Genomic DNA, 16,450 nt, shown 5'->3' on the forward strand with positions numbered 1-16,450 from the left:
CCTGGAAGGAACAGAGATAGTACACAATGAAAGATCTTTTGACTGCTCAAATTTTAAAGGCAGGAAACAGGTGAGAAAGATACTCAGCTGTAAATATGGGGTTTTTTTTTTAATGGAAATTGAAGAATGACTCAGAGGCTGGAACCTAGAGCCCCAGAGAATAATTTCTATGCATAGGACTGACCCTTAATCAAGGAACTGTGTCTGATTAGCTTCATAATAGCCACAGGCTGTGACTGCTGTGGGCCCTGTTTTCCCTGTGTCTGAAAAGGAATGTCAATTGTGGCCTTCCTACACTTGTTCCACTATTATAAGTTGGGTGCGTAGGAGAGGAGACTGATAAATTGTCTCTTTAGGTCATCGCTGCCAAAAGCAAAAGTAATCAAGGACCTGTACCGTAAGAACAGTAAGTACCATGGAGAGTCATGCACCTAGGCAGTGTCATTCCTATGAGGCCTCTTGCCAGGAAGTTAAGAGACTTCACATCAAATCCCTCTGACTTACCAGGACTTACTTCAAAATGCAAACAAAACAAAACAAAAAAAAAGGAAACATATTATCATGATTATATTGGGGAATTTCCATGTTGAAAATATTGTGGGAACTCAAAATATGAATGACATATCTTCACATACACAAGCACGCAGATCAAACTGGAAGACACGTTACCAGTTCTTGGGGAAGGGGCTCTTGCAATTTCTAAGGAGCAGGGTTTCTTCGTAACTGCTGTGTCCGTGGGATCACAGAGAAAGTTCTCGTTTTCTGAAGGAAACGTATCCAGAGAAGCAGATGGTACAATTTCCATAGTGTAATTCCTCTTCTTTGGATAGGATTCCTGAAAGGAAGGAGAAAAAATAAAAATAGCTTTGTGATAAAGACACAGCCTGTTTAATTTATAAAAGCTAGGAAAGATAACGGGTTCATCAGTGCTCCCAAAAGTGATTGACAGGGGATGATTCATCTGTTTGAATAAGTTATGCAATCATGTTACTCCAATATTATCAGCAATCTTTTTAGAAGAGTCTTTGCAATTTGGCTCCCCAGAATTTATCACTGAACTAGTAAAGTTCAGAATCTCTTGTCCTGATCTCTCTTTATAATATATGTCTATTTTCTAGCTGTGGCCTAAACTGTTGTTTAATGAACAGTCATTCCCAAGACTCTACTCCTTTGCCTGCTTCCTGGAGATAGGCATGAGACTCAGTTTTGGTCAGTTGGATATAAGGGGAAATTTGCTGGAAGGGATCTGAAAAACTATCTTCCCCAGAAAAAAGAAATGCAAAGAGGCTGCTTCAGAGACTCGGCCCTCAGGTTCCTCTGTCTGGATGCAGTTTTGATGCCCGGTGCTAGGGCAAGGACATTGTAACTATAAGGCAATAAGCCTAAAGTCAAAAAGGTAACAGGTCAAGGATAGCAACAGAAGAATAAAAAGAGCTTGGGCCCTTGATGACATCATTGAGCTACTCAAGTAGCCCAGGGCCAGTTTCCCCAGGCTTCTTAAGTAACTAATAACGTTCCTAATGCTTGAGTCATTGCAATGTGGGTTTTCTGCCATTTCGAGGTAAAAGCATTCCCACATAACACACTAGTATTTTTCTTTGTGAATAATGTTAACTAATATACTAAGGTTACTCCTTGCAAGTTAGAATAAAATTAAAGTCCAACTCTACTAGTATATTACTGATTCTTCACTATATTCTAAAAATTAGAATTTATTTCATTTTACAAGATCTTAATTTCTTGTATAGGCATTGACTGAGCATCAGATATTTATTGGGCATCATCACACACAGCTAGGACTATGCTATTCGCAGAAGATTTTTTAAACTAATAAGAAATAATCCTTGCCCTCAGAAAGGTCACAGTTTACTAGAGGAAAATAAAACCAGATTATCTGCATTGTGAATTTAACAATTAACCATGTTTTGTTTTTGATATCGGTTACCTTTGTATAGTATAATTCACTACCAAAAGAAAAAGCCAAATAAGAAAAAAATAATAATAATTTCAAAAAAATTTTCCAAGACATATCCAAGGGTTGGTAAAGATGTAGCACAAGCTCCTATTTTTCCCCTATAATATTTACAGTACCGAGAGTAAGTAGTCAAGGTCAGTGCAATTGCTTTCGGACCATACCAGACCCTCACACATCAAAGAGTCAATTATGTTCACTCTACTCTACTGAAAGCAGGAAATTGGGAGTAATTTATTTTTAACAACAAAGGGTGACAAAACAGAAAGTGTCCAGAGGAAAGCAATCAGGATGGCATGTGATTTAAAAACCATGTCACAGAAGATATGATGAAAGGGCTGCAGCGTTCCAACCCAGAGGAGCCTGACAGCAGGCGACAGTGCTCTCAGCATGTCTGAAAGGCTGCCACTCAAGAACTATCCCACAAAGTGAGGAAGGGGAGAGGTTGCTGTGGTAGATTTAGTCTAACATTCTTAAAGGCAGAACAGCCCGGCTGGTGTGGCTCAGTGGTTGAGCGTCGGCCAATGAACCAGGAGGTCACAGTTCGACTCTAGATCCAGATCGAGGCACACACCTGTGTTGCCCCCAGTGGGGGGCAGACAGCTTCAAGATGATTCTCTCATCATTGATGTTTCTATCTCTCTCTCCCTCCCCCTCCTCTCTGTGAATAAAAACATATTTAGTTTTTTAAAAGGCAGAACAAAGATGGATATTTACAAGTCAAGGAGGGCAAATTTGGGTCAATACAAAAAGGAATTTTCTATGAATTGATAATATTGCTTATCTTTTGGTTAAGTTGGAAATCTGTGTTTATAAAGAATTATGAGCATTTTAAAGGCCTTGAAAAACACTCTGAAATCTAACCACATGGAATGAGTTAGTTTGCTTTCCTCTTAAAGAGAAAGGATATACACTTATTAGAGAAATATTAAAAACCATAAAGAAGAGAAAAAAAAAACACATTGTACCCAGCATGCTCAGATAATTAACAGTAACATTTTGGTGGTGATGCACTCTGACTGCTTCCCTCTGTAAATATGTATGTAGTCATGTGGGTGTGGGCAAAAGGGAGAACAAATATTTTAAACAATGACAAAGTGCCTCCTATGGAAGGACCAGCATTTCTCAGTGGAATAAAAGTCTGAAGTACACGATTTCCTTGTGGAAAGTGAGACCCCTAGGAAGGATATGGTAAAACAAAAATAGGGAAACTTATGGTTTTGTAATCATATTGTCAAGAAAGAAGGGCAGCACTGACTGGTTTGGCTCAGTGGATAGAGTGTCGGCCTGCGGACTTAAGGGTCCCGGGTTTGATTCCAGTCAAGGGCATGTACCTTGGTTGCAGGCACATCCCCAGTAGGGGGTGTGCGGGAGGCAGCTGATGGATGCTTCTCTCTCATCGATGTTTCTAACTTTCTTTCCCTCTCCCTTCCTCTCTGTAAAAAATCAATAAAATATATTTTTTTAAAAGAAAAGAGAGAAGGGCATTCAACAAAATACCTGACAAGTATCTCCCAAAAGAGAATGGATATGTGAGATGATTAAAATTGAATGTGGCCACTACTCTGTTGAAGAGATAGAATATTACCATCGGAACTCGCCCCCTTCCCATGTTCCCCTTCCCATCCCTCCCCACCCTCTCCACCAACGCTAAATCCTGTTGTGAACTTTGTTCATAATGCCCTGGATTGTTGTTAAAATTTAACCCTCTTTCCTTACAGGGGGAAACTTGGATTTTGATTTACAGGTTAAGTGCCCACGTACTCTTGATGGTACATCCTGGTAACAGACCAGAGGAATTAAAAGAACTGACTCAACAATTTGTGACTGACCTTCAAGGCTCCATTGTACCTCGTCTAGCAAAAGTGGGCTCTAATCTAGATAGCAGTTTGCTTTCTCCTTTATATTCAGACTCCATCTTTATTCTAATGCCCAGTTTCCAGGATCTCAAATGTGTTCCTGTGCTTGCTTTGTTTTAATGGGAGCATGCCTAAGACTGTGTTCTCTGACTGGTGTTTGCCAGCTCTCTTCTGAGGGACAAAGAATCCTTTCCCTGAATCCTAACCAGGTCCCCAAGGCCCTGAATTCCTAACTTCATAGCTCCTGACTGAGTGTGACTCTATCATGCCTAGATGTACTTAGTTGGCTTCATCCCACCTGCTACAGTTGACTGCACAATGTGTGGATCAAATAGTACTTCTTCAAAAAGATACATACTGAAAACACTGAGTAAACTAAAAGAACATTATGTCCCCCCAAGAAAAAAATAAACAATTAGCCATTGAAAGTCTACAATATATGTTTTCACAGGTTGCTTAAACTGTGTTCCTATAAAAGTTTAAAATCATCAGGGGTAGACCAAATCTAACAAGTCAAAGTTTCTTAGTGACTAAAATAAGGTCCTATCATCCGGTACAGAAATGAGTTATAAAAATTCAGTATGGGGGGGATATAGATTAGCAATACCATGAAAAAACTTAGTAGGTACAGCTCACAGCATGAGTCAGCGTGTATAATACACCAGTTAAAGACGTAATGCGACACTGGCTGATTTAATACGAGTATGATATTTGGACTAGAGAAAGTGACAGCCCTCCCTTCCTCTGTGCTAATTAGAATTAGGAATGATCTGATTTAGTAATTTCATAAAAGACAGATTAGCAGTATTATGTTGATCATCCTTTGCAAGGTAGTACTTTGCCCTCTGACTTATGAAAAACCTTGGCAACAACCAGGGAGCCAGGTATGGGTGCAGCTGTTTCTCAAAAATACCAATGATGTAGCTTCTTATTAGAAATAAGGTGACTCAGAGGCTTTTCTAGACAACTTTGACAAGGCATCTCTGAGAACTTGCCTCTAACGCAGCTCTATTCTTAACCACATGGAGGAAACTGAAGCCACTTAACCAACACAGCAGGGAGACCACACCAGAGCCCTCAGCTGGCAGGTACGGGGGCCCACATTTGAGCAGGTGCAAAGACCAAATGGACTATTTTCGCTGGACATGGATAAGGAAAGTGTTGAGTGTCAAACCCATGTCATGTGAGAAAAGATAGAAGAAAGGGTGCAGGGATACATGCAACACAAGTACTTGAAAAGTAGAAGGGTGAAGCCAATTGTTCTCTAAGGGGGTACGAATGTGCAGATGGAGAGATGGCAACAAGGAGACAGATTTCAGCTCAAGATGAGCTTTCTAAAAATTAGAGCTTCCAGGTGCGAAACTGGCTGCTTAGCAGATAACAAGTTCCCTGCCACTGGAAGTCTTCAAGCCCAATGTGATCAACACAAGACATCTCCTGAGAACAGAAGTTGGGAATAGAAGTATGTGTCAGCATAAGTTACAAGCTACCTGTATACTTTTGCTGCTTCCTGAATTCTTTTTCTGATAATGAGAAAAGTAATACTAACACAAGGAAGTATGGGTTTATGACTCTCTCAAAGTTAGTGATGACTCACAATTTCAAATGACTCAAAACAGGTGAAAGCTTTTGGAGGTGGTTTTAATGCTCTGACATGTCCTTCAATATAAAGAAATTATACCCTGAAGACCTACACTGACATTTAAATAGGAAGACTATACCATAAATGTGAAATACTAAGAAAAATAAGGAAATTATAAGGAGAGTCTTTAAGTGGGTGGGAAGAGATCATCCTGGATTATCCACTTACAAGTGAAGGAGAAAAGGGGAGTCAGTGTCAGAGTGAAAAGATATGAGAGATTTGACTGGCCATGGCTGGCTTTGAGAATGGAAGGACTAGAGCTCATAGAAGCTAGAAAAGGCAAGAAAATAAATTCTTCCTTAGAGTTTCCAGAAAAAATGCAGCCCCACAAACAGCCCTATACACACCATGAATTTAGCTTACGGGGACCCATCCTCTATTTCTAGAACTATAAATTAATAAAGTTATGTTTTTTCAAGCCACTAAGTGTGTGGTAATTAGTTACCACAGCAATAGAAAACTGACAGGGTAAAACCAGCAGATGCCATCACATAGGGAGGCAACAGAAACTATTAAAGGCTGAGTGGGGGACATGAAAATTGGAGTCCAGTGGAAAATACACTTTGTTATATCATGACTAGAGGCCCAGTGCACGAAATCGTGCGCAGGTAGGGACCCTAGGCCTACCCTGGGATTAGGGCCATCATCCACTCACTTGCCAGTGCCCAGTCCTGGCCCGCCACCGCTCACCCTAGTTCCCCGTGGTTCTCCATTTGTCATCCAGTGATCGGAGCTTGTGGGCTGTGGGGAGGGACCAAGAGGTCTGCCTTCCGCCCACTTGCCAGCCCCCAGTCCCACCCACCACCACCCCGGTTCCCCCATGGTTCCACGTTGGCCATCTAGCAATCAGAGCCTGCGGAATGGGGAGAGGGACCAAGAGGTGGTCAATGCACTTCATAGCAACAGGTCAATCAGTCGTTCCAACTGTTACACCGTTATGGTTACTGGCCTTTTATTACATAGGATATGATTCAATATTTTAAAGATAGTGATTTTTTTCACTTTCACTTAGTCTTAAATGTAATGCAGTACTATTGTAACAGAGTTTCCCTCCCACTCTATCTTGGATCTTGACAAGTAATTCTGAAGTGAATTTGGAAAAATAAATGTTCACGATAGCCAGGTTATCAATCTGAAGAGAGAAAAGTAATGGGGCGATACAGATCAGCCTTTACCAGACATTTAAATAAATAACAAATGGCTGTGATATAATAATCAAAAGGCAATAGAATAGAAGAGAGAATTTAAAAAAGCAAAGCTCAATGTTTGTGGAAATTTATTATATTATGAAAGTGTTAGGTCAAATCAGTAGAGAAACAATAGATTATGTAATAGTTGCCAGTGAGATAACTGACTAGTCATCTGGAAAGAAAGAATAAAGCTAAATAAATACTTCATTTCTTATATGAAAATAAATTCCAGAAAATATTTAAATAACAAATAAATAAACTTGTAATAATAATCTCAAAAATAGGAATAACCTCTGACCAGGAGGGATAACCAGATGCATACCCAGAACTGTAGAGAAAAAAAAATGATGAATTTGAGTACATGTAAATATTTCTATAAAGCCACTAAGATTCCAAATATTGAGACAAATGACAGATTTGGGAAATTCTATGACAAAGGGTAAATATCTTTATTATATCAAGAGAATTAAAAATTGAGATGAAAGAGATCATTATCTTAAGGGAGAAGGTGGGCAAAGGATAGGAGCAGTTCATTTTCTTATCTGAATAGATGCTGGATCTCATTTATAATTAAACTAGAGGCCCGGTGCATGCATTCGTGCACTGGTGGGGTCCCTCAGCCTGGCCTGTGGGGATCAGGCTGAAACCGGCTCTCCAACATCCCCGAAGGGTCCTGGATTTCGAGAAGGCAGTTCTCGGGTGACACACCCCGGAATCGGGCTCCCTCCTCTCTGGTTCTGGGTGCATCACCCAAGAACCGCAGCTGCCAAGTCACTGCAGCTCGGCAGCTCCTGCATTGAGTGTCTGCCCCCTGGTGGTCAGTGCACGTCATAGCTACTGGTCAGAGTGTCTGCCCCCTGGTGGTCATTGCACATCATAGCTACCAGTCGGACGGTTGGACGGTCACTTAGGCTTTTATATATAGGGACTAGAGGCCCGGTGCACAAAAATTTGTTCACTCAGCGGGGGAGGGGGGGTCCCTCAGCCCGGCCTGTGCCCTCTCGCAGTCTGGGACCTCTCAGGGGATGACCACCTGCTGGCTTAGGCCCACTCCCCGGGGGATTGGGCCTAAGATGGCAATCAGACATCCTTCTGGCAGCCCGGCAGCCCTTGGGGGATGCCCACTTGCCAGCAGGGAGCAGACCTAAGCTGCAGTCAGACATCCTTAGCACTGCTGAGGAGTCAGGAGAGGCTCCCACCACCACTGCTGTACTGGCAGCCATCAGCCTGGCTTGGGGCTGAACAGAGCTCCTCCCATGTGAGAGCGCCCTGACCACCAGGGGGCAGCTTCTGCATTGAGCATCTGCCCCTGGTGTGTGTGTCATAGTGACCAGTCATTTCCAGTCCTTCTGCTGTTAGGGTCAGTTTGCATATTACCCTTTTACTATATAGGATAGAGGCCTGGTGCATGGGTGGGGGCCGGCTGGTTTGCCCTGAATGGTGTCCCAGATCAGGGTGGGGTTCCCGCTTGGGTGCCTGGCCAGCCTGGATGAGGGGATGATGGCTGTTTGCAGCTGGTCACACCCCCTTCAGGGAGGGGGTCCCCGTTGGGGTGCCTGGCCAGTCTGGGTAAGGGGCTAAGGGCCGTTTTCAGGCTGGCGGGTGACTGAAGCTCCCAACCTCTCCTTTTTTTCTTTTTTTTTATTCTGGAATTTATTTACCTTCTATGGCTGTCACTGGAACTGAGAGCTGGCTTTAGCTCTGAGGCTCAGCTCCAGCTCTGAGACCTCGGCTGCTGAAAGCAGGTATCTGGGTTTGTTTGGGTTCTATAATTGTAACACTGTTGCAGTCCTGCTAGCTCCAGCTCTGATGGCTGAAAGCAGGTTTCTGGGGTTTATTTACCTTCTATAATTGCAACATTGTTTCTTAGACTGCAGCTCAGAGGCCAGCAGCGGCAGGCGGGGAACCTTGGCTTCCTCCATCACTGGAGAAAGCAAGCCTCCTGTTCACTTCAGCTGCCTGGTTGCCGGCCGCCATCTTGGTTGGCAGTTAATTTGCATATCTTGCTGATTAGCCAATGGTAAGCGTAGCAAAGTTATGGTTAATTACCATGTTTCTCTATTATTAGATAGGATGTAAATAAATTAAAGTAACAAATCATACACCATTCTTGATCAAGTTGCTGTAGATAACAGATAGTGTTAGTGACAATTTGGAGAAATGGGTACCATTAGGTGAAGTGTGAATTGTTTTAAGTCTCTTTTAGGCTAACTTGTCAATTGTTACAAAAGACCTTTAGGAAGCAGATCTTTAGATAGCAACAACTTTTAGAGCTTTGCCATGATAAAAATATTCTTCCTTCACCTGGAAACAGATGGATGGATAAAGTGCCATCATTATTCCTAGAGCATGGTACTGCAAGGCCCTATTTATATAAACTCCATAATTATCACTCTTACACTCTAGAAAATTATGTGCACTTTCTACTTTTAAAATATTTTTTATTAAATTTACTGGAGTGACATTGGTTAATGAAATTATATAGGTCTCAAGTGTACAGTTCTATAATACATTGTCTGCATATTGCATTATGTGTTTATCACCCACATAAATTTCCTTCTGTCACCATATATTTGACCCCCTTTATCCTTTATTCCCTCCCTGTACCCCACTTCCCCTCTGGTAACCACATAATGTTGTCTGTGTCTATGAGTTTTCACTTGTTTATTTGCCATGTTTGTTCATTTGTTGCTTTCAGTTTTCTATCCCACATGTGAGTGTAAGCATATGGTTCTTGACATTTTCCATCTGACTTATTTTGCTTAGCATAATATTCTAAGATCTTTTAAACCTTCTATTAAATAATGAAATGGAGGGAGGGTATGTTAAGGGAAGCTTGCCTCTTAGTGTCATGAATGAGAAAAGTTGTGATCAGATCTTACCAATATCAATCATCTGAGTTCTAAATGGGTGTCAGGATATTTTCCCCTCCAGAAAATATTACCAATTAATGTCTGTGGAGCTTGATTATTAGTTAAACCTTTCTTGATCAGCCACTTCAAAGTTGGAGGTATCAATTAAACATTTGAAATCACAACAGAAATCTCACCAGCAAAGCGCTGAGAAACCAATGTAAGTACCACCTAACAAACATTACTTTGAGTATGTTATGGATTGAGTTGTGTCCCCCAAAATTCATGTGTCAGAGTCCTATCCCCACTACCTCAGAATGTGATCTTACTTGGAAATATGGTTGTTGTATATGTAATTAGCTAAATTAAGATGAAGTTGATAAAGAGGGGAAATTTAAAATAGGCATGTACACAGACACGTGTATATAGTGAAGATCGGGGTTATGCCACCACAAGCTAAGGAATGCCAAAGATTGCCAGCAAACCACAGTCCTTAGAAAGAATCAACCCGACACATACCTTCATTTTGGACTTCAAGCCTCCAGCACTGTTGAGACAATAAATGTGTGTTGTCTAAGCCACCCAGTTGGTGGTACTTTATTAAAGCAGCTTAGCAAACTAATACGGGGTAAAAAAATAAATCAAAGGAACTGGCTGAAAAACACTTTTGACTAATCTCTTTTTAGTGTTCAAAATCTTTACTCCTTGGAAAATAACTAGTAATTAACCAGGGGCTAGCAAGGAAAAGGGAACTATCTCTGTTCTTGATAAAATTCCCAAAAGTGTATCAAAATTTTAAGTGCACATACTTTTACCCAGGAATTCTGCTTCCAGAAATGTTTCCTACAATTACCCACAAATACAAATAAACATGTATATGTAAGGATGTGTATTGGGCATTGATTGTAATAGTAAAGTACTATAAATTATTTTTTAGATTTCTCATTAGGAGACTGTTTAATAACTATAATTCATACAAGGAGGTAATGTAATATAATACAGAGGTGCACAGATTTTTACACTACACAAAGTCTACTTGGATCATTTGTTAATAATTAAAATTTGTGACTTTCCCCCAAATATTTACTAATTCAGAATCTCTGAGAGCAAACCTAGAGACCTATGTTTTACTACTATCCCAGGTCATATTGATGGAAATGGTTAATGAAATATACTTGAAGAATATAATAGTTAGAGTGTGGATTCAGAACCCCAGCTCAGCCATTTTTGGCAAAGTTACCTTGGCAAAGTCTCAGTATCCTCATTTGCAAGAATAGAATACTAATACTATCTATTTCATAGGGTTGTTGTTGGTTGTGAATGACATAACAAAATCAATGAAATAAATTTGAAATAAAGTGAAATGAAATTTATAAAGAGCGTAATATAGTGCCTAAGTTTCTAAATACTCAATAAATGTAGCCATTATTACTATTCAGTCATTCCTCAAAATGAGATACATGTGTAGGTACCAATATGGTGAGATAAAACAAATAAAGGCAAGAACAATAAGTAATGTATGTCCATGTCTGTGCAAAGATAAAATATGTATGTGTATAATATATGCATGGACTATTTCTGGAAGGAATGATGAAAAATTTGGTGATCAACATTGGGGAATGAGACAATATTCTCTTGTTTTATTTGGTCTTTTTTAAAAATTTATTTTTATTGATTTCAGAGAGGAAGGGAGAGGGAGAGAGATAGAAACATGAATGATGAGAGAGAATCTTGATTGTCTGCCTCCTGCACACCCCGTTCTGGGGATCGAGCCCGCAACCTAAGCATGTGCCCAGTCCAGGAATTAAACTATGACCTCCTGGTTGATAGGTCGATGCTCAACCACTGAGCTAAGCCAGCCTAGCTTACTTATGTTTTTTTAAAACTATATGTACACATTATTATCAGGGGGAAAAAATACACAGTCTAAATACCACCTGAAAAAGGTGATGATACCATTTTAAATATAAATGAACTTTGATTTTTACTTCTGGTACTATTGTGTAGAAATGTACATACCCCAGGTGAAACTGAAGATGGTGAAATCCCAGAAATAATCTCCTTAATAAATCACACAAATGCAACTGAAAATATGCCAAATGCCAAGTGAAGCTAAATATGAATCAGCTCAGTACAAATCCACAAGAAAAGACCTAGGTAATCTCCATAAGAAGTCAAAAGAAATAAAATGTAATTCACCAAAAACAAGATGACAAAAAGGAAAACTGCATCATGTGAAACAACCTTGAGACTAAAAGACTAAGAAGTGTATTGTCTGGGAAGCATTAATGATAGTGAAAAAGAGAAGAAAAGAAAACAAAAGAAGCCAAGATTGTTTATATTAAAGGATTTCTTTACAAGGTGAGTAGACTAACACCTCGTACTCTTTACTGGAAAGAGGCAGAGAACAAATTATGAAAAAAAATTAATACGGAACAAATAAGGGAGTTAGGAGATAAACAAGGTGTCTATTAGAAAAATACTGAGATTTAACTTAAGTTTTGGGAAGACAAAAGGCATCAGCAAGTTCATTAGAACAAAATGCTGAATAGATGCTGAAGTTCCACAGACAAATGCTCAGTGTTGATAGGTCTAATAATAGTGAAGGGTCCTGCGTGACTGATGTTACTAGGCTTGGAGCCTTTACACCTGATGTTGGTGAATGTGGGACTTAAAGGGCCAGAGGCAAGCCAGATAGGTAGAGTAACAAATACATTGTAAGAGTTCCCAGGATATTAACCCAGTCACCTGGGCTTGAATTCTTGGAGACATTTGCTTTTTTCCTGTCCACCTTGCTTACTGCTACTGCGAAGAAGTAGGCATCAAATTCCATATAATTTGCACTTCATAAAAACCCCTAAACCCTGTATTACTTTTCTATTTTCATAATCACCAAACTAGTTCAAACCTCACTGGCTCATACCTATGTTACTTGAATAGCTCCCATCCCTGACTCCACTTCATTTTTACACCAAGGATTTCTACTATTTTGAGTAACAAAACATGTTTTCAAAGTAAAAATTTTCACAAATCCCTACAGGATAATGCTGGGATTAATTTAGGAATTCAGGGAGTACAAATAAATGACTTCCCTGCCCAAATTATAAATGAGAGTCCAGGGATTGATGGATCTTTTCTGTAAAGGGCCAGATAGTAAATATTTTAGGCTTTTCAGATCTCTGTTGCAACTACTCAATGCTGTTGTAGTAGCAATAAAGCTACACACAACATGTAAATGGAAAAGTGTGGCCAGATTTGGCCTGCAATGAGTCAGATTTGGCCCAGAGACAGCTGTTAGCCAATCCATGAATAAAACAAAAGGTTTAGGCAAATGGATTAAAATGTCAATTAGGTTAGTGATGGAGCATATCCTAGAGAATGTAGTTTAGGTGCAAGGTCACATAGACCTCCTGCTACTACATTCCAGGATTAGAGAATTCTAGCATCAGGTCTCACAACCCTGAGCAGGTTCTTCCCTGCTAAATTTAACAGATCATTCTCTCTGCAGGTGAGACGATAACGGAGTATTAGTGACACACGCTCAGTTCCTGCTTCCAAATTTACAAATCAATTAACTCCCCTGAAGAGTGAGTAGGAGCAGAGAGAAGCTCAGTTAAACTAATCAAATGTCTCTCCACATGAAAATATGACACAGAGAGAAAGAACCCTAATTCTCTACCAAACTCCAATAGGTAAGTTACAGTTTTTGGATTTGTTGCTTGAAAAAAAAATGTGACCAAAAAAGCAACAAAAAAATTTCTATTTTATTAATCATAGCAAAACTTATGCATGATTATTGAAAATAATAGATATGGATATGGGTAAGGATTATATTATGTATGTCATCTACAGACTAGGCTTGGTGCCCATATGAAACTGCAAGCCCTTTATAGTCCCTCCCCTCCATACAGTGGTCCGGTTTCAGAGCTACAGCTTCCTACCATTCCCAAAAAGTATGTATTATAGCCTTGGATTATAGTATTATCAGAGGACACTAATAATCATTCAATAAATATTTGTTCAATGAAAATATGAACTTTTTATAATTATTCTATTTTTTCAAACTTCTGATGCTGCCCCAAGAATACCTTTCAACACTCTGCTCCCATAGGCTGATGCACCCAGTAGCCCCATTCCTAAATGTCCTTTTGCTTATGCTGTCTCCATCCCTTCTGAGTATCAGAGGGCTCTTCTAGGCCTATCAAAATTCTCCTTTTCTTTCACAACCAATCATAAATTCTGCATAATCAATGAAGCATTTAATGAGTACTCTTGCCTGCATGGCTTGCTTTCTTCTCTGAATCTAAAAACAACAATGATATTCTGTATTGATAATTCAGTATCTCATGACACACTAGATTTTTCAGATCCTATATTAATGCTTAATATTTTTATTGTTAGCTACTTCTAAATTCTGTCTTCTCAGAAAACAAGTGCTCCATATACTACCTCTTTGTATGTGTCATTGAACTCAATATAGTATTAAAGGATTGAATTAATTAATTAAAAGGAGGACTAAATAAATAACCAAGATTAAGAAAAATTAAATATTGAGAATAGGGAGAACAACCTGAATGGCCTCTCAAAGCCTTCCCATCCCTGTGCTATTTTAACAGAAACATGAATTATAAGATAACTCTTTTGTAAACATTTACTTCTCTACCCACAGAGACAAGTAAGATAATAATGATACTGTTGTAATTAGCTGATAAATTGGAAAAAAGCAAAGGGAAGGCCAGACATTATAAGCATGTTCCCTGCAGAACACTACAGGATAATGGAGGGAGGAGGCTGGTCAAAGGGAAGATAGGTGACTGCCCAGTAAAGTTGGGAGGACTAAGAAAGGTACTTGTTGTCAGTCACACTTGGGGACAGAGATAGTTGGCCAGAATGTGTGTGGACACTGCAGGCCCATGAGGGTTTGGGATACTTAATTCCCTGAACAAAGAAACTTGCTCTCTTGGTGCTCTTGTGTTCTTGTGCTCTTCATTCCTCTTGGCATGCTTGGCTCCTGACATTCTCCCGTGTGGCCCACACCATGTGGACCCCACACACAATGGACTAATGGACTGCAACTGGCCTGATGCTGAACTGGAACCGGCTCCAACATGGAAAGGAAACTCTGGACACTGGCTTTGCTTCTAGCTTTGCTGAAACTCCAGCTATCCTTTCTCTATGACTGGACTCAAAGAAATGGGACTTGAGAAACACAGGGATTTCATTCCTCAAAAATAAAGGTCACTCATTCTCCCATGCAAGTCTCAGAAAATTCCTTTCCTCGGAATATCATAAGAAGTCCACCCCCAGCAACACACACTGGGGAAGAGGAACCCCCACTTCATCCGGTATCAATACTAGAATTGAGTCTTGCTCTTTTAGCTTCTAAATAAAAGTAAAGGATACAAATCTGTGATTTAATGATTTAAACAAATTGGGAAGAACACAAACATTGATAAATAATATAATTAAAATATTGAAGAAGATGATGGTGCAATGGTAATGTGGAAATATGTACTGTTGTCTCCAGTGTCAGCCTTGTTAGAATTACACACAGAAGTAAACAATTGAATGAGAAATGTTCACAGGTTAAGAAGAGTCCAGAAATCTGACTCTGATCCCACCTAGGAATGAACATTTCTCAATTATATGAATTAAAGTGGTCATCTCATTGATAATCACCTCATTTTTTATTTATTGCTTTCTCTCCTTGAGGACTACAAAAAAATAAAGGAGGGAAATGATTTGAAAAATAATGATGAATCTGCATGCTGATACATTGTGTTCTAAGTAACAATCAGTGCTTGAATGCAGGACTCTTATTTGTAACAGATGCATTATTAATATACATTCTATTAACGCACATTCAATTAATGCACATAGTGTGAACCACCACTACTATACACATTAATTAAATCCCTTTAATATAAAACTTCAACATTCTGATGTCTGCCTTCCCAGAGAATTGCATGTTAGAAAGTTAACATGATTAACATTTTGGAATATCTTTAGATTTTAAAGAACCTTTCCTTTCCTTCTTCTTTTTCTAAATGAATGTGATTTAAGAGGCCTCTTGATGATATTTAGCTTTTGATAGCATAAAACCCTGGTTTTAATAACCAACACCTATTCATTTGATCTTTATGAGTCTTATTGACATGTCTGCAAAGAGCCTAAGAAGAGACTTAGTTAGATGAAGGAATCTCTAAGATATCAAAATAAAAATTTGCCACATGCCTTCCATTATCTTCATTATCATTACTCTACCATCATTTTTGCAAAGCAGAACAGCAACATTTTTATCTTTTGAAACTCCTCTATTCCCTTATTCCCCAGATCCAGTCTATCACCAAATCCCATGATTGATTCCCCCTTACATTTCTATATCCACCGCTGCCATGTTAAGCTAGACTTCAGCATCACAGACATAGAATTTTGCCACTGCCTCTGAACTCATCTCCCTTCTCCTAGAGCTTTATTTCATCCTACCACAACCATCTGAATAATCTACAAGCATCATTATCCTCGCATTATCCACGGTCCAAGAACTCAAGTACTTTCTAAATACTTTTCATTCAAAACTATTTCATGTTACTTTTCAGTCAACTCTATGCCATTAATCTGCTTCATGTGAATTCATCTGCTTATTGGTTCAACTTAAAACTGAATTTGAACATGACATACTCTCCACCTCTTTAGAGGATGGTGAAGAAGCACTTCTGAAAATTTTATCTCTGAAAATCCACTCCTCCATAAGAGCAACAAGAACATTCACAAAAGATGATCAAAGTCAACTTTTTCAGAACTCTAAAAATTAACCAATGGTTTGCAACAATCTGTGTAGAATTTATTCCAGAAAAGTCAGCAGAATCTTTGTTCAAACAGTAAGCATGTGGCACTTTAATGTGTCCCATCTCCCGTTCCCACTCTCCAGTTCC

General features: G+C 39.3%; 1 protein-coding gene across 5 annotated transcripts in view; it reads right to left on the reverse strand.

The window, feature by feature from the left end:
* Positions 1 to 16,450, reverse strand: part of ANKS1B (ankyrin repeat and sterile alpha motif domain containing 1B) — a 792,232-nt gene that overhangs the window by 549,506 nt on the left and 226,276 nt on the right. For all 5 annotated transcript variants that reach the window (XM_070410887.1, XM_070410886.1, XM_070410885.1 and 2 more), the window contains exon 10: positions 670 to 835. In XM_070410887.1, the coding sequence (XP_070266988.1) occupies positions 670 to 835 (166 nt within the window). The remainder of the gene's footprint in view (positions 1 to 669; positions 836 to 16,450) is intronic.

The sequence above is a fragment of the Myotis yumanensis genome, unplaced genomic scaffold (assembly GCF_028538775.1).
Source record: "Myotis yumanensis isolate MYYU_CA2020_CCGP unplaced genomic scaffold, mMyoYum1.0.hap1 SCAF_3, whole genome shotgun sequence".
Classification (NCBI taxonomy): Eukaryota; Metazoa; Chordata; class Mammalia; order Chiroptera; family Vespertilionidae; genus Myotis; species Myotis yumanensis.